General features: G+C 37.9%; 1 protein-coding gene across 3 annotated transcripts in view; it reads left to right on the top strand.

Moving 5' to 3' along the window:
* The window catches only part of MIB1 (MIB E3 ubiquitin protein ligase 1), a 79,729-nt gene that overhangs the window by 39,427 nt on the left and 21,761 nt on the right, over positions 1-18,541 (top strand). For 2 of the 3 annotated variants that reach the window (XM_082044385.1, XM_082044384.1), the window contains exons 13-15: positions 14,085-14,217; positions 14,591-14,677; positions 17,499-17,660. In XM_082044385.1, coding sequence (XP_081900511.1) covers positions 14,085-14,217; positions 14,591-14,677; positions 17,499-17,660 — 382 coding nt within the window. The remainder of the gene's footprint in view (positions 1-14,084; positions 14,218-14,590; positions 14,678-17,498; positions 17,661-18,541) is intronic. The other variant, XM_082044386.1, reaches the window with a different exon arrangement.

Below are 18,541 nucleotides of genomic sequence, written 5' to 3'. Positions count from 1 at the left end.
TTATCTTTAAATAGTAAATAATATGCCCAGCATGTGCAGGATGGCAAATACAATTCCTACTCTGAGTTTCCTCCCTAGTGCAATTAAAAAAAAAGGGGGTGGGGAAGGCACAGGAAGAGAGGTGCCCAGAAAGCAGACTTTTCTTCCATTGCCAATACTGCTCATGATTCCTTCCTTTTGATCACTTTTTTTTTTTGTTAACTGTGTAACAAAGAGCAACGAAAATACAAGAGACAATAAATCATTGGAAAATGTGTTTATTTAAGTGTTTACCTCTCTTCTTTGTAAATGTTGTAAGAGATCAATTTTCACTGAATGTGGACAGAATATTAAACACCAGTCACTATTTATTTACAAGTAAAACATTGAAATTTTGGAATGCAGAATTTGCTACACTCTTCATTACGTTCTGTCTTCAAGCTGCCTAGAATAACTGAACTCAGCTACAAAGAGAACTGCATAATTACACTCAGCAGAGTTAATGTCCAGTTTTAAAAATGTGAGAAATCCTGTAGTGATCAATGCATAGCTACAGCTGGTTGAAGGGGACCAAATCCATTGAAGAGGTGATTTGGTTCCATTTTACCAGCTTTAGCAAAGCATTGGAGTGCAGGAAGGTTATAATTCAGTAACACGTTTTTAAGTACATGAACAATTCACAAAGAACATGTGGTTTCCTTCTCTGTTACATGTTTTGTTTCTAGTCAATGCACATTTAAATTCCTTCACTGATTTGGAGACAGCAAAATGGAGAGCTGTGTACCAGAAAGGCCTGTACATGTTCGTTCCTTCCTTGAGTATTTCCTTGAGGCTCTTTGGATGAGTCTCAAATCATAGTTACAGGTTCAACTTTTCTCTGTCTGCAATAATGAAATTCTAGAGTAGTGATGAGAAACTGCAGTCTTATAATTTCTGCTCACGTAGAGCTCCTTTGCTTCTTTATGTGAAGCTTCACTGGAAAGGTTTCGGTTTCCCCCAACCCTTCCCCCATTCAATTTCTGGCAGGTTCCCTTTCCCAGCTGCTTTAATGCTGTAGTTGGTTAGCACAAGTATAAATGTCAAGTGCTTTCAGTTCCATTACTATACTTCTGGTTAGTATTAACGTTTTAGGAATGATTATATAATATAGCAGCATAGATTTTTTTTTTTTTTTTTTAACCCTGATCATGTGTGTAAAAACATTTAATGCAAGAAAAACACAGCTTTTAAAGAATTATCTGGGGTTGCATCTGATTTCTTCTGAGTTAAGGTCCTTACTACATATGTGCATGCTCCCGTAGCTTTTTTTATGTTGTACGCTGAATTCTTTTTGAGCTTTGACTGCAGTGGGAAGCAGGGGGCAACCTTAGTTCAAGCCATTCACTAGTAAAGAGTATGTCAAGTATGGTCTACATCTGTTTGTTGCGTAGTCTGATGCTGGTGAGAAGATTTATGTAAATATATTCCCAACACCATGTATCCTAATAGAAACATAGCAGGTGTGTCACTTGGACTTAAGCATTAAAGATGGCTATAAAGTTAGTTTCTATTTTTACCGGTTATACAGGAACTGTTTTACAGATACAGCTGCTCAAGTGCGCTTTTGGATGGCAATAGAGTTTCATGTACTGGCCATATCGGGACAAAAAACGGCCGTGGAAAAAAGCCGCGTAGCATTTGATAATGTCAGCATCTGTTATCCCTGTCAGTCACACAGTTGAAATGTTTGAGTTACAACTGTGTCAGCAGATGCCCAAAGTTCAGCGTGTGCTCAGTTAAAACTGAACAGCTGATCTAAGTGATGGATGTGACATTTCAGAGTGACTAGATATGTATTCTTAGAGATATGCTAACATGAACTAGCAGGAAGCAATGTCAACATGTAATTTTAACTTTTGTATCACTCTGAACTGTCATTTTGTTTCAGAATAGCATTGCAATGTTATACAAAGAAGACAAGAAAGAACACAACATGATGAATTGTTGCCAAAAACCTTTTAAATAAATTTAAGCTGTTAAAAAGTTGGTCTCATTATATATAGTGGAAGCCACATCCATACATGGTGAGGACAGGAACTCCTTAGGAAAAGAAGTAAATGCTTAGAGCAATTAACCCCTCTGTAAAGCTGTTGGTAATACCAAATTGCTTTTGTGAGCGTAAGCAAGTTCAGTAGCATCGCTCCATTTAGAAAAGCTACTACGATTTGATTTGTTTCCCACTATAAACCAGGTTTTAATTTAGATGTTAAGATACTGTAGTCTTCATGCCAAAATATCTTCTCATAAGAGAAATAGCTTTAAAGCAAGTACTAATATTTTACTTAAGAAAATAGTTCTGATAAGACAGTTTATTCTTCTATGTATTATTCTGTAGTTCCAGTAATAAAAATAGCAGGGTATGTGTAGTATTAGCAATTTGATAATGATGTGAGTATTAAAAAAAAAGAGTCTCCATCTCCTTCCCCCCCCCCCCCCCCTTCATTTCTCCCAGACATTTTAATAAGCACAGCAGGGGTACAGTTAGAATTTTTAATCTGGGCCAAATGTACCTACTTAGCGTGGATGTATCCTATTTAATAACTGCTTTTAGGAGGCTGCTGTCATGAATAGGAATGGCTGGATTGATGAAACAGGAGGTCTTTCCTCATATTTTTTCTTGTTCTTGAATTTGTTGTTGAACGTCTTTACTCAGGAATGGTATGCGCTGGTATATTTCAATCAATACTGCTTTTAGAACTTGAAATTGTTGCAGGACTATTTCTCAGGTAGTTTTTTATGATTTTTGGGATGCTACAAAGTCATATTTTCATAGCCAATTGTCTTAATTTTGGATTTAAAATAAATTTAGCTTATTTGAAAATAGCATTTAAGGTAACTTACCTTTTAGGTTGTAGTTGTCATTTGTGTTTTCATTTAGGAATCTGTCAATAGCTTTAATCCGCTGACTAGCAACTGTGGCCTAGAAATCTCTGTATTGTTACTTTCTGTGCATAAACCTGACACTGCACTTTGTATCGAAGAGCTCAGTGAGCATAATAAGCGCTGATTTGGAGAAAATTCTAACTTAAGTCTCATATATTAAATTGCAGAAGTTATTATACTTAGTTATTATACTCCTTTTCTCTAAATCATGGCCTTAGTTTCTTAGCTGTTTCTACTTGTGTCTTATTGAAACCCGTAGATTAAATATTTCGTGGCAGATGTAAATTTAAATACTACCATCTGAAGTACACAGAACTGGCTGTAATTAATCAAACTATGGCTTGCTTTTAATGAGATATGTTTTGATAATCAGGCTTTTAAGATTAGCTTAGGATCTATTAAGTGAGGAGTACTGGTAATGATAACTTTTGCAGCTATGCTGCGATCTTGATAATGCATTTCAAGGGTTCGATTTCCAACCTTGTTTTGAATTCTTTGTTTACAACTTGTGTTCTGCTTATCAGCTGTTAACAATTCTTCTTTTATAGTCACTTAATTTCGTGTTTTGTGATTTGTTACTAACAAGTCTGAGTTATTTTGGCAATACCAGCTGACCCTTAGCAAGTTAATTTGTCAGATGAATGTCACTCAAATGAGAGAGAAACCTGTTTCTTCCAACAGCTGTTTAGTTTTCTCTTACTGGTAGTTCCATGCCTGCCAAAAATACATACTTCTTTACATTCCATAGCATTGTATGTTCATATGGGTACATAAAGAAGTATGTACTCTGGGCAGGTACACACAGAGCTGTCAGATGAACCTTAAAAGTATTTTGCTGCTTTCCGTTGCTACCATTAGGTAAAAACTCAGCCTGACAATTCTTTCGAAGAACAATGTTACAATTAACTGATGGTAGAAAATAAACTTATTATTCTAACTGATGTTTGCAATGCAATTTACCTGCATAGTGGCTTAAAGATGGTTAAAGTTCATTGTTCTGGCATGGCAAGGACATTAGATGTGCTTTTCCAGATTTTTGCCGCCTCTTGCTGTTTGTTCTGACAGGAGATTTGAATTGCTGGTAGCTTTGCAACATGTTTTCTTGGAATTCGTTGTTGTATTCCACTGAAAAACTTCAGCGTCCTCCCAGCTCTTCTAGCAGATTTCCATGCTGGTGTGCAGTTTGCATCTGGTGTCCTGAAGGGAAGTATAAACTTGTCTAATATGGAAGTTATAAACTTATTTTCCTACCCTCCCCAATCCGACTTCTGTGCTTTTTGCATCTCATGCAGTATTCTGCGAACTCTTTGCAGTTTTACAAGTATTTCTGCTGTAGTTTAGAGTGGTTTCAAAGAAAAAAAAAAAAAAAAACAACACATGCCACTGGTGATCCTGCTTATCATAAAGGTGATGACATTGAGTTAAGAAAACAACCTCTAGCTGCTGTGACAGGATTTGGATTGTTAGGCCAAAGGTCACGTGTGAAAGCTAATACCTATTATATGCTTCTGCAAGCAGCTTTTCTCATTTTTTTAAAATTGGCACTCACCTGCTTCGGTCAAAATCTTGAAATATTTATGACAGCTAAAAAAAAAAACCCAAACCAAAACTAAACACACCCTCAGAGAAACAAACACCAAGTTTAACTCTGTCTTATCAGAGTCTGTGCACCTTGGTTTGGAATGGTAGTTAAATATTTGATGTACAGCATGGGTTTGACTTCTAAGGGGCTGTCAGAGCTAATGGTTGCTTAATTTGTATTTCAGAAGTTGATTTGGGTTACAGTAAAGAGTAAGCTTTGTCTTTACAGCATTAGAAGGTAAATTTGAAATAAGCCTAACAATTAGTAAATGTAATAGTCATAAGGAAAGCCGAGAGCAGAGGAAGTAAGAATTTCTGCAGCTCATGACAAAAACCTGGTGCAGCTGATAGAGAGCAAATCAGAGTGTAGCAGGAGCGAGCACAGTACTACAAGGAGAAACAGCAATGCAGCATTAGAATCACAGCAGTCACATTCTAGTTTTAAAGTAGGTTGTTTTCATGTACATCTGAGATAAAGCACCTTGAAAAATTTGCTTAGACCTACTTGAGAGCTCAGCATTGCACCACCACACTCTTTATTAAAATTTCTTTTTAAAGTTGGTAATTTCTTTTTAGTTGTGCATAGGAAGATAAGAGTATATTTTACTGAGGTGAACAACCAGTTAATGGCATTGCAGTTTTTGAGTTTATCTTCTTTAAAAAGAATGCCTACCAAGCAAGTTGTTGGTTTTTTTGCTATGAAATTTGGACTAATGTTTTCTTTCAACCTGCTCTTTACACTACAAATGCTTGATACTTTAACACACTAAAAATTAAGCTGTTCCCAGAGTAGAGGGATTAATATTACAATAATTAAAAGAGAAAAACCCCACATTTTAGTAAATAAGTTACACATGCAGAAAGTCATAGGCATCCTTTAAACGTGCAGAATAATGCAGGTCTCCTGATGTTCTGTTACCTGTAAGCTTAGTATCATGCAGCATTTGCAGTTGGAAGAGAGGTAATGACCTAGAGACACATCAGCAGCAGCCATCTCATCCTGAGTGCTCGCTCACTCTATTCGCTGAATCAGCTCTTCATTACAGGGGAGGGGGAGGCAGGGGGGGGGCCCATGTCGGTGCATACAGTACCTCACCACCTTAAATAGATTAAACTTAAAAGGCAAAAAAAAAAACAACAAAAACCAAACATAAAGACCCGGTGCCTAATTGGCACCTGCTGCCTTTTCTTGGAATGTTAAAATATGGATGATGTTGCATAGAAATTATACCTTATGTCTGCTGGACTGAGAGTTAGGACTCCAAGGATAGATGCTAGGAAGCCAAGGGAAGGTGAACTTAGCCCACTGTCAGATGAAAATAATCACAGCCAAAAGAAAAACCCAACCAAAAAAAAAAAAAGGCAAAACCAAGCCCCCAAAAGTTGGAGTCGCTTCCAAAAAAAAAAAAAAAGGCACCAAAAAAAGCGCAATCGTCTCCCCCCTCCCCCGGCAAATATTGGTTTCTTCTAGTTCCTTAGATATTGCACTGCATCTTTTCTTGCTTGAGGTTATGTTTCCAGGCTTAACTGTAGGCAGGTCTGTGGTGAAGCTACTTTCCATCTTCAGAGGTCAAGACTGCGAGCGAGGTCAGGGCTCCCGCGCGCACCCTACAGAAGCCACCGGCCGTATTTCCCACTCAGAGGGCACCAGCAAAACTGTTACGGCTTTATAGGCAGCTAAGCATTTGAAACATGCACTCCCAGGCAAACAGGCTCTCTTGTGCCTCTCTCTTCCCTGACCATATTTAGTCAACCATTGCAAAAAATAGTCTCTCAGCTGTCGATTGTCGATCCGGCGGCGGAGGGAGCGTCTATCCAGCTCTCTGCCGATTGATTGTGCAGCCTGCACTTCCACCCAGCCATTTGTCCCCAGGTTTTTTTAGCACTGCCAAATAAAGCTCTCTCGCTCGTGTTTCCAGTTAGATTTCCCAGGTTTTTCACTGAGCTTGCGCTGCTACTAGTAAACCCTGATGAGGTTGTCACTATACTTAGAAACGTTGGAGGGGGTGTAGCGGGGGGAGAGAGAGAGAGGAGGGGAAAAAAAAGGCAGCCCTGCTAGTAGCGAGGGAAAGGCTTCACGCAGATATAGAACAATAAATATCCTGTGCTGCCACGGCAGGTTGTGTAACCTGGTTTCTTGAGCGGTGAAAAATGCCATGAGTTAACAACATGCAGATCAACCTGCGGTCTAAGCGGCCTTGTTCTGCATCTAGGTTTAAGTTTTCAACTGCAAATCATACTGTTATTTTTATAAATAACAACTTGTGACCCCACATTTCCATATTGAAATCGATAGAAATTCTTGGAAAAACCCTGGATTCATAAATTAATATAATTCCATAATATTATGTTTACTAATTCCAGAGTATTTTGTTTATATTGCCTAGCCATAAAATTACCTTTAAAAAAATAAATGCATGTACAAGTGAGGTGCTACTGTTCTTTGAAAAAACTCAAATGTTTTAGAAGAAAAGAATAAAAAAAGAAATCAAGCGAACAGCTCAGTCCATTCATCTGACTATCGTATGCACAAAATTGGCCTGTAACAAGACTAATCACTTCACATTCAAAATAGGAAAAGAGGGCTTTTCATTTTCATAGGGAGTATATGCAGTGTTTTCTTCTGAAAATAATAAAGTAACTGAAATTTAGCTATTTAAACATAAGAGTCAGGGAACCAGAATACTTCAAGACTTTCTCTATATTTTTCAGACAAAATTCTTATGTTGCTCAGGAGCAAGGACAGTGGTAAAGCTGAAAATATCTCAATCTAAAATTAAACAAACTTATTAAATGAAAATGTCATCTCAATCAATGTTGATGTAACTAGTACTTATATATTAAAGTTCAGTACTGTAGGGGAGAGAGTGAATTATGAAGTCCTCAACAGACCACTATCTTTGATTTATACTTTCCTTGTTGTCCTGTGCTTGGTAGCTGCTTACCCTGTAGCTTCTGTTGCTGTGTAGCTTTCTGGTAAAAGTTACATTTTTTTTCATTTCTCTCTCTTCAATTTCATAATCATACACTAAAGACAAACTTCTTGTGTAAGATCTAGGCTAATACAGAATATGTTTTTATGAATTCCATGTAAATGTATGTAACTTATTGTTTCTTTAGTTTCACGTATATTGAAATCAATTTTTCAAATACCAAGAGATACTTGAAAATCTGAGACACTGCCTATTTAAACTTGTGCTAACTCAGCTATCAGTCAGCTATGAAATATTAAACTCTAATTTCGGGATACAGCCTGCTCAATAATACCAGTCTAAGGTATTATTCTATTCCTTGTTTCTTGTTCCCGAGGAATATTTCTTTCTTCGTTCCTCCCATGTAATTCCCTGTTCTGCACGGCAAGTGTGGTGTGAACCCGAGCAGGGAACTGATTTGGCTTGCAGTTGTGTGCTGACGTGCACCGAAGATCGTATCGTTGCCAAAAATAGCAGAATCCTGCTCCTGTGTTACTTCTTGCACTATGTTGGTACAAATATTTCTTTGGCTTCGCAGTGAGCAGGCTCAGAGTGCTACTCTGTATGAGAAGCAATCCAACAAAAAGGGGTGACTTTTTAGATGCTGTGTTGGGACTACTTTTTTTTTTTTGGGAGAGGGGTTTTGAGTAGAGGTGGTAGTCAGAGGACAAAAATGGGCTTAGTAAAAAATAGTCTTGCTTCTCTTTTGTTGTAAAATGCATGTCAGACCACTTAGCCTTAAAAGAAAACTTTACAATGGAAACTGTCTTTAAATCTTATCTGTTGCCTCCCTGAGGATGAAAGAGGTGAACAGGTTTAGCCGAGGTGGCAATAAGTGGTGTAGGGAGTGTGCGTGAATGAAGAATACTTCAAGCCAGGATTGCTGTAAAATAAATTATGAAACCATGTTGCACTGAGACAGTGAAAAGCTGACCTGAGGGAGGAGAGTGGCAGGGGGAATAGAGAAGCTTGTAGTAGACAGTGCACTAAATCATTATAACCCTTTGACATATGATTCCTGGTAAGTTACACTGATCTAAGACTTTGCTTCTTGAAAGGGCAGTCTGCCCTCCCTGCAACTCTGGCTTCAGCATTTACTTATTCCTATGGCTTCTAGTGATCTTGAAGTTGCAGGGTAAGCTGGATTATCTCATTGATCCGTCATAAATCAAACTTGCCACATCAAGAGTCTGGCAGGTTGTTTTACTCACTAGACAGTGACATGTCTGTAGTGCCAACATAATGCAGAGAAAAGTGGGATTGTGTCTTTCAGTAGCAATTTAAGTTAAATGTGCAGATTGTGAAGTAGTCTCTCCTTTATTTTTTTTAATGCCCAAGTATCTGTTATTAAAAAAACAAAACAAAACACCAAAACGAAAAACAAACAAACCCACAACACAAAACCAAAAAAACCCACAAACCAACCTCAAAAGGCTAAGCAAATAAAACCACCTCACCACCATCCCAACCCTCTGCAGTCAAATTGCAGTTGGTGGCAGAGAATCATCTCTAAGTTGTTTTTTATATATATTTTTTTAAACAGGGAGGAAGGATGCCTTTGCAGTTAAGAATGCTGAATCTGGAATCTTTAAAACAACAATGTGCTAGTTTCATCTTGCTTACAAGTACTTTTATCTTGTAGATTTTTCAAATAAATCCTGTATTTTATGTGGCATTCTCAAGTAATGCTGGTGAGCATCTGTCAAAATTCTGTGAGTAGAATACTGTATAAGGAAAGAGGTTTTATATGTGGTTGCTAATGAATAATATACCATATGTTAAAACTTTTGGTTGTAACAATTATTTCTTTTTGCATATCTAATATTGGTAACTGGAGTTGAGACAACTGTTCTTTGTGGCTAAAAATGAATTAGTGTACTGTTCAGATCTGTGAGGCATTTTATGTTGCAAATACAAAATTTACGCTGTTGAATTTGCACTCTGATATTATTTGTAATCTAAATATGTCATACATATGTAAAACCATGGTTCCAGACTCTCTAAAAACCTGAATTAAAGAAAAAAAGGTCAGATTAAAGGTACATGCAGCAGCATTTGCTGTTATTCTTCCACATCTTAAATTAATGTAACATAGTATAAATGTATGTCCCCTCTACCAAATGACTTCTGACTACTAGAGCCTGGACTGTCATGTTATAGGGATGAGTTATATGAATGATGGTGGGCTTTATAAGTCACTGTATCCCCGATAGCTGGACCTGGGAAAGCAACAGGTACCTTTTTCTGAGGCCCCTATACACACAGGTGCTTTCTCAATAACTTTTTTCACTGAGCAGTTGCTTAGCTCCTGTGAAAGAAGAACCAGGTTCCTCACCCCCTTCAAAGCTTTACAGGCAACTTCCTCTCAAATTTTTCCTAAAGTTTTTATTTCGTTGTCCCATCTAGAAAATTTCAGAACTTGCCAAAGATCATCCAACTGAAAAAGGCCCAAAATCTTTATCAGCTTCCTGCTTCCAAATGCCAAAGCTTACCTGTTAGAGATATTTTTTTTTTCATTAGTGATGCTTTAGTAATAATCTTTAAATATTTCAATAAGAGTTTTAAGTGTCTTAAGAGTAATCTATGCAGCTGCCTAATTAGCCATGTAATCTGTAACAGCTGAATACACTGAAGATGCTGGTCTGAAGAGTTTTCTTCAGCTGATTTAATGGTCGGGGTTACTGTTTTGCTGATTTCCTGATCTTTTCAATACAGTGACAGTGAAAGTAGTCTGTGGGCTGTTTCAATGTGTACAAGATGAAAGCAAGCTTTCAGGGTCCCATCTGTGTTGCGATCCTGGAAATGGAGCAGTACAATTCAGTGACTTCTTTAATACTTCGTGTGGAAAAGTGAATCAAGAATTACCGTGCAATTGGCATGCAATGTTAATTCACTAATATGACTTTTTGTGATACAATGCATGCCTGTTCCAGGGAGTGCTGTTCTGAATGGTGGCCACTTAGCTGTCAAAATTTTGGCAGCAGCTCTAGAAAATCCTGCAGAATAGAATAGCTGTAGGAAGGAAGGCTGGAGTGGGGAGGAGCAGGATCTTGTGCATTGAAAGAAACTGCATCTCAGCTAATGAGAAGGAGGATGCAGCCACTGAGCATCATGGAAGAATTTGCCATTTCTAGCATATTAATATCTTACACAATTTTAAGGTCTCATGTCCATAAAACTGTCCTTCCATCTTGCTGCCCAGTAATTTAGCCTGGAGGAGAGAGATGTGGTCTCTAACTTGCACAGCCGGAGCAACTGAGGAGTAGTTACTGGTCCTCTGATGCTTTGCTGTGAAAAGTAATAAAAATCTATTAGGCACATAAACTGTTTGTTTGTTTGTTTTGCTGGTACTTCTGGTTTTTTTTTCAGTAGGACCAAAAGCATCCAGAAATGTAGCAGGCATCTAATTTATATGAAAGCAAGATGCAGTCTATTTTACAGTTGAATTTAAGATTAAAATTTTCAGGTATTTGACAGCAAACTAAATAGAGAAAAATTTGAAAGAGGATCTGGTAAGGCTAGCACTCTTGCACATGTTAGGATGAGTGACTTTTTTCATAGCATACAAGATATTAAGCCAATTAATATCTTCTCTATCAAATACAAAAGGTGTTAAAGAATTGGTAACAATAGTATTTCTGAAGTATATTCGCTTCTCAGTGCATCTGTTAAGGTGTGTGAATGTACTTTAAATTTTATTTTCTGGTGGTTTCCCTACTTCCTTACTGAAGAACATAATATATCATCTGAATTGGTTAGGACGGCTCCTTGTTGGAGACAAGCTGGCTATAATTAGAGAAATGCACATTTGAGTGTTGGTGCCTTCCCATAGCGTTTCTCAAGTTGTAGTTGCAGCTGTAAAACAACTGTCTTGACCTTGGGTTTTTCATTAGGTCATTGTTGTCTCACCTTTTACTTGTCGGTCACAGTGGTTGTATTGCTTCTGTCAGTCACAAGAAATTTTCAGGTAATATTTGTTGTGCTTTTTAAATGATCCGCAGCAGATACTCTAGAGCCTTATGGCATCTTCAGAAGCCCTGAGCTGGGTAGGTGAAGATCAAGAGCTTACATGACATGATACCCTGTGGGAAGCTGCTGTAGAAAATAGAGCAGCTTGTTGTGCTGCAGGTATCGTGTGCTCCTGAGGTGTTCTCTGCATCAGCCCAGCTGGCTGAAGAGCTGATGCTGGTGTGACAGGTACAGTCCAGATAGGACTTGCTCCCTTTCTGTGGTAGCTAGAAACAGTTCTGATGCTGGAAAACAGGGACATGTTTATGTACTAGGTTTGAAAATACATAATTTCATTATTATGTTTATCAATGCAACTAATATATGTTTATTTTGCAACATTTCATAACTTGCATTTTACTAAGTTATATCCTTAATTTTGGAAACTACTGCATAAATTAATCTCTCAAAGAATTCATGTTGGTGTTTGTTTTTATTTTTTTTTTTTTTTTCAGATATTCTAGTGTTTTTTTTCCTAGCACAGGACAGAGCTGTAGAAGGTGTTATGAATAGAAGCTTCGCAGTGGTTCACAATGAACAATGTACAATCTGTTAAGTGTTGTTGTCTTAGTTTACTGTGTTAAAAGTGATTAGGAAGTTAAGAAGCTTAGTCCTGCTAGGAGAACTAAAAATCTGAAGACTTTGAGAATGGCTTCTTACTTTTTTGCTTACCTCAAGAAAGCTGTGATGATGATGGATTCTAAAAAGACTGAGATAACCCACACACTGCAGAATCGACTTGGTTCCTGGCCAAGTGCTTATGTCCACTCTGCGGAGGACAAACCTCCAGAGCAGCCTGGCTGTGGATGCTCCAGCAGTTGGTCATGGGTCTCCTGTGGGCCTGTTGCTTAGTTGTGCTTCCTCCAGACTCTGAATCTGGGGAAAAAAGTGACTGTTATCCTGCAACTGCCAGGGTGGTGTATTAAGCGTGAAACTGAGGGTTGATGTTGCATTATCAGTGCAGTAGCAGGAGAGCATGGAGATGCTAAGGAGTCAGGTTCTGTTGGGATAGCATCCAAGCATTAGGTGAAACGGAGTGCACTTTCTTAATGCTATAGTAGTCTACCTCAGAGACTCTTCTGCTTTTCAGGCAGGCTCATTGGAGTCAGCTGTCCCCAGAGACACAGGATGGCATGGTTTGGGGGTTTCGTGGATTGTTGTTGTTGTTGTTGTTTTGTTTGTTTTGTAGTTTTTGTTGTTTTTTTGTTTTTTGTTTTGTTTTTTTTTTAAATAGGAAACTTGTTGGGTTACTCTAAAAGAGAGCTTAGGAATGAATAGCACTTACACGATGTGGACGTTCAAGGTGACAGATTATTGGAGTGAATTAGGAATTCAGTTATTACTTGATAGCACAGTCATCTTATTGCTGTCTGTTGAGAATATTTTTAAGTAAAAGCTGAGAGGCTCATTTTATAAGTATATTTCTGAGGCTTATTGAGATCCCACATTTTCAGTATCAGGTGGCTAATGAAGAACTGCTTACTTCAATTACTGTATCTGCCTTACAAGGCATTCTGTGACTCAAGTGGTTCCTCTTGTATTAGCTGTTAGCTTGGATTTTGAAGTTTGAATTTTGTGAAGAAGCTCTGTTTTTCCTGTAACTAGAATCATCCTTCAATGGTAGGGAAAGATCAGATGACAGAAGAGATTTCCTGGCACAAGACTATAGGCGTTTCTGGTTTTCTGTTTGTCTCTGAGGAGCTGTCATAAGGGAGCTGCATGTACTGTCAATAAAGACAGTAAAGGAATTATGTTCGGTTACTTGCCTATTCCAAAAGCTAAGTGAAGGCACATGAACTTAAGAAGAGTATTTCTGCAAGAAAACAAGATTGAGCAATTTGTTTATCTAGCATTGTGTTATTAATACCCTTAACACTGCTGTCCTTGGACTTTATGGATTTTCGTCTCTCTTAATACTCTAGTAACAGAATTGCTTTTCCCTACCCTTGAATTTGAGGTGTAAAATAAAAAATCACCTTCCTTTGGTAGGTATCTTGGTAAGCACATTCAGAAGTGGGGTGGAGTACTAGACACTGCTTTGATATGTTACACTCAGCCACTATCTGTTATGAAAATATTCCACTAATATTCAGTTTACAGTTTCAGCATTTATTTTGTCTGTGCCTAAGAGGTCTAACTCCAGTTTTATGTCAGAAACTGAAAGTCTTATCTGTTACAGCCCATGACATCAGTTTATAAAGTGATGATTTTAAAGAAATCTAATGTAATGGGACATGTTCATTAAATAATTAAGGATACTATAGGGAATTTGAGGGAGATCAACTTCTGTTGTCTTTGTTTCAGAACTTGTGTGAATAATTTTTATAAGGTAATTTTTACTGCTGGATAAAATTCTTCTGGAAAAGTCTGATTGCCACACTCTGCCCTGGGTATTGTATGGTTTGAGTACTTTAACTAGAAGGAACTGAAGATTAAATTGTTATGCTTTGGAACTGTCGGTGTAGCTTTTCACCCACTTTCTCTTTTTGAAAAAATACTAATGTTATTTTAGCTACTACTACTTTGTAGTTCTGAGAATTAATATTGTTTTACTGTTGTCCTGTTGTCATTTAATGAGTACATTATGTGTGCATTTATGCCATCTCTGCATGTTTATTTCAGTGCAATGCGTGTACTGCTGTCCAAGTTACCACGACCCTGGATTGTTGATGAGAAAAAAGATGATGGTTACACCGCTTTGCATCTGGCAGCTCTCAATAATCATGTGGAAGTGGCTGAACTTTTGGTGCATCAGGTAGGACTCTTCTCGGGTAGATTTAAATGTCACACTTCAGTTAACCATCTGATGTGAAAATAAGTTGCTGCTGTATGTCTGCAATCGCAATGCGGAAGCAATGGAGCAGGAAAGGGCATGTGGTGAGCTCTAAAGGTCAAAATCGCCTTTGAGATCATTACAATGGCCTAGTGGTGCAGAGGGACTGAAAAATTTGATACCTAGTTTAGATTCAACAGATTAACATCTGTACAGTGAATAATTAATCACTTCTGCTCTCAAATCTCCAAACTAGGAATCATATTCAAGGTTGTATTCAGTGCCCTAAGGCACTGCCTTGCACTTAGGTGAATTGCTGGAATGATAACGCTCTAATGCTTTGAATATCTTTCAGGGCAATGCCAACCTGGATATCCAGAATGTTAACCAGCAAACTGCTCTGCACCTTGCCGTTGAACGACAGCATACACAAATTGTTAGGGTAAGTATCTTATTTGCCATAAGCCATACGGTTAATGGTACTTGACTCAAGCTGATTGTAGCTGTTAAGACGGGGGTAGTACGTGACCATTTAAAAAATAATTTAATGACACGTGGCCATTGAATGTTTTTATTATTAATTTTGACCAATTCAGAAACCTACCAACTTGTACAGAAGGTCAGTTTGCAATGTGAAGGATGTTTCAGGAATGCTGAATTTTTGTACATGTGCATTATGGTTTCCTCTATGCGGTTGCCAATTCCATCATCCCTCCTTGTGGAGTAAGGGAGAATATGTTCCTCTGTTACTCATCTGAGTCTTGTGGTCCTGTAATGGGACCTTCACATAGCACTTTTGATGCCTCTTGCTGTATGAGTAATTATTCTTGCTCATAGCTTTTCCAAATTCTAGCTAAGTGAAACATCTTTTTATGAGTTTAACTACTCAGTCTTCTGACTGGGTGACTTCCCCTGTTCTTAGCTTGGGAGAGCTATAAGCAGTAGCAGAAGTACCTTACTGGTGAAAGTAACGCTTTTTCAGTTTTCTGCTTGCACAGTTGCACAAGTTAATACTTCAGTTTAGCAAAAGTTTGTTACTGGCAGAGGACACAGGGGTCTGGCTGCCCATTCTGTCCTGTGTGCACTGTCCATATGGGACCTGTATAACTCAGTGTTTGCATTGCTAGCATGAGGCTAGTTGAAGCTCGGAGGGAACACTCCTGTGCATGTTCCCTGTAAGTGACTGGCCATCAACCTGGCCTTGGCCCTATGTATAATTTTTTTAAATTTGTAGAGTGAGAGTCATATTATATTAAAAACTGTCTCTTATTCAGACCTACAGAGAAATGTACCCCTTACACAGACCTATATCTTTGGTTCTGTTCAGCATTATTTTGCTGTAAGATTTCTCCATCTGCAAGTGGATGTGATCCCATTACAGTGAAACATGTGATATGGCCCTATATCTGGAACTGCTTGCTACCTAAAGAATGGTTTCCTGGAGTCAGTGTCACTTGCATCCTGCAAGCTGTTTGGCAGCTTTATTTGATGAGCTCTTGTGTTCCTCTGGAGCTGACAGGGTACCTGAGAATATACAACTAATGTGTGGCAGGTGAGCAGGAAGAACTAGTATGTGCACTGGGCTGACGTGCTTGTATCCGAGAATGTTTGAGTGAATGACCCTGTAGAGTATCCCTACTTCAGAGTTGGATTAACTTTGAGAAGTCCTAAAATAACTCATGCAACCATGCAAAGAACATGTTGGCTCCCTATTTCAAAATTAATTCCTATTGGGTACCTTCCAGGGCTGGGTTGTACCCTCAGGCATCTGTGGAATAGTGGTCAAAGGTAGCAGGGTTCTTTTAAAAGCCCTGCTGCCGTGACAGAGGGTGCTGGTTTGCCTTTTATATATATATATATATATATGTATATATATATGTATATATATATATTTTTTTTTTTTTTTAACTTCTGCAAAGGCTTTGAATTTACATGGTAGCCAAGGATTCCCAGGTTGCCCTGAAAATAGTTCTCTTATAGATTTTCTTCCTGGAGAAACTCTTCAGCAGTAAATAGCTAGTGGCAGACACAAGATATAAATATGAGAAAGAAAAATTTGGTCAGAATAAGTCCATTTAGCGAGCATAAGTAGTTTCGGGGAGACCATTGCAACTATTAGCTGGTTTCCTTGGTTTCACTTGTGGAAGAGAAGGTTGGTGAAAATGGTAAGCTGCAGTCAAATACAGGCAGGTATTTCCTTGAAAATTAAGTTCTGAATTCCTTTTAAGCTATTTTCCTTTTAGCCTTTTCTAGAGTCTGAGATTCTTTGGTTCTGAGAGGCTGAGATCGTTGCAAACGTGCGGGTCCTGAAGAGGGAAGATCCCCCTTCATGTATTCCTCTTTCTAGGCTGTGCCTGTTGTCTCTGCTGCTAATCCAAATTTTGCAAAGCATCAAAATTTTGCTCAAAACTGCAATTAAAACTTCAGCTGCTATCTACATGTTTCTGCACCGCAACAATGACAGGGTTTAATTTTTTGGGGCAATTGTTATTAGTCAGCATGTGTCGATTTGTTCTGTTTAATAGCATATTTAAGGAGGTTCTGGTGCATTGAATTATGGGAGGCCTGGCTGCAAAGGCAGTATGAATAGGAGGGCCTGCGCAGCCCTGTGCTTGCTTTCGTGTTGTGTGACCTGGAATTTGGGTCTAAAATTAGCCTTAAAGTCGAGTTCATTACTTTCCAAAATGTTCTGAGATGGTATTTAATAGTGTCAGTGGTTTTTCTGTCTTTTGCTGGATAATTGTAAACCTGAGTACATGCTTAACCACTTTGCTAATAGGACGACATTGTAAACTAAGTTGTAAAGTTTAGCGTGGTGTGAAAGTGGTGACTTTTGAGGTGACTGAAACCTAATAGTAAAGAAAATACACCTATCTAAAGCATTGCCCACTTGTTCTGTTTGTGATACATTGCTGTAGTAGTTAACGTCGCTTACAGGCTGTCTTATAAGGTTTAAAGGTTTTGAACAGTAGAAAGAATCTTCTACAACATAATCTCTTGTTGTGTTCCCTCAGAGCACAGACAAGCATTAGGCTTCTGCTGAAATAAGCTTGATATTTGAAAGAGGTAAATGTGTTAGTTGAGGTCTGAGCTCTAAGTATAGAAAATAAATGTAAATAAACTCAGCTATGAATTATAGCAAGATAAAAGAATAACCCTTTTCAACCTCCTAGAGCATCCTAAGCTGTAGTTTCACTGAAATGAGTTTTAAAAGGAATAAATAGGGTTTTTTGAGTTTTAAACTGGGTTCTCTCTCTTTTCAGCTCTTAGTCCGTGCAGGTGCTAAGCTGGATATTCAGGATAAAGATGGGGATACTCCCCTGCATGAAGCCCTGAGACATCATACCCTGTCACAGCTTCGCCAGCTCCAAGACATGCAAGATGTGGGCAAGGTAGATACTGCTTGGGAGCCATCAAAGAACACAGTAAATAAAATGCATTTATTTATTCTTTTTTTTTCTTTACTCTAACTTTGTCTCTTTATTTGTCTAGTTTGTCTGGTTCTGTACTGTTGAACTGTTTTTTGGGAGCATGAGTTTATGTAGACATTCTGCATTAGACTGCAGCGTAGACAGAAATCATGTTGTTCTAAGTGGCTTTTCACATGTAGTCATTGCCTTTGTTAAAGAAAAATATGGGTTATTAAGTTCAAAATGTTCCTAAGATCTGTCTTCCATAGTGAACATGTGTGGCTGCCAAAAAATCAAGAAGTGGCCTTTTAGGAAAGAGAAATAAACAGTATTACAGTACAGAATAAGACTAGAATTATGTTTTCTGTCATTCAACGTCTTGCATTTCTTTGTAGCTTTAATTGTTTAGCTGCTTCTATAACAGTCTGAAAAATTATTCTGTTAAAACAAGGCATTCTTAATCTTTATATCTTTATTATTATGTATCTTTCTGACAGAGTTCATTTCAGAAATTGTTCTGTAGTAAGGAAATAGTCAAAGAAACTCCAGGTAATAAAGGTCAAAATGTTTTATTGAAAAAAGAAACACTCACAGCCAAAGAGCTGTGTAAACACTATATGCTGAAAGGCAAAGGAGAAATAAAATTCTGGAGTGATTAGGACTGTAAATAGCAAACAACAATTTTTTTTATTTAAATATTAAAGAGTCACAACATAACAGTGGATCAGATTTGTTGAATCTATAGTTACCGGTGTGATAATATTTTTTTCTAATTTATCTGCGGGTGTTAAGTTTTGTATTGTATTTAAAAAACTCCCCCCAACTTTATTAAAAAGCCTTTGTTCAAAACAGTAATTCCACTGTACAACAAATGTTTTTCGAACAGGTTACTGAAT

Source organism: Streptopelia decaocto (genome assembly GCF_964273445.1).
Source record: "Streptopelia decaocto genome assembly, chromosome: 2".
NCBI classification, from domain to species: Eukaryota; Metazoa; Chordata; class Aves; order Columbiformes; family Columbidae; genus Streptopelia; species Streptopelia decaocto.
The sequence above is the reverse complement of the archived record's forward strand: the minus strand, read 5'-3'. Positions and strand labels throughout refer to the sequence as shown.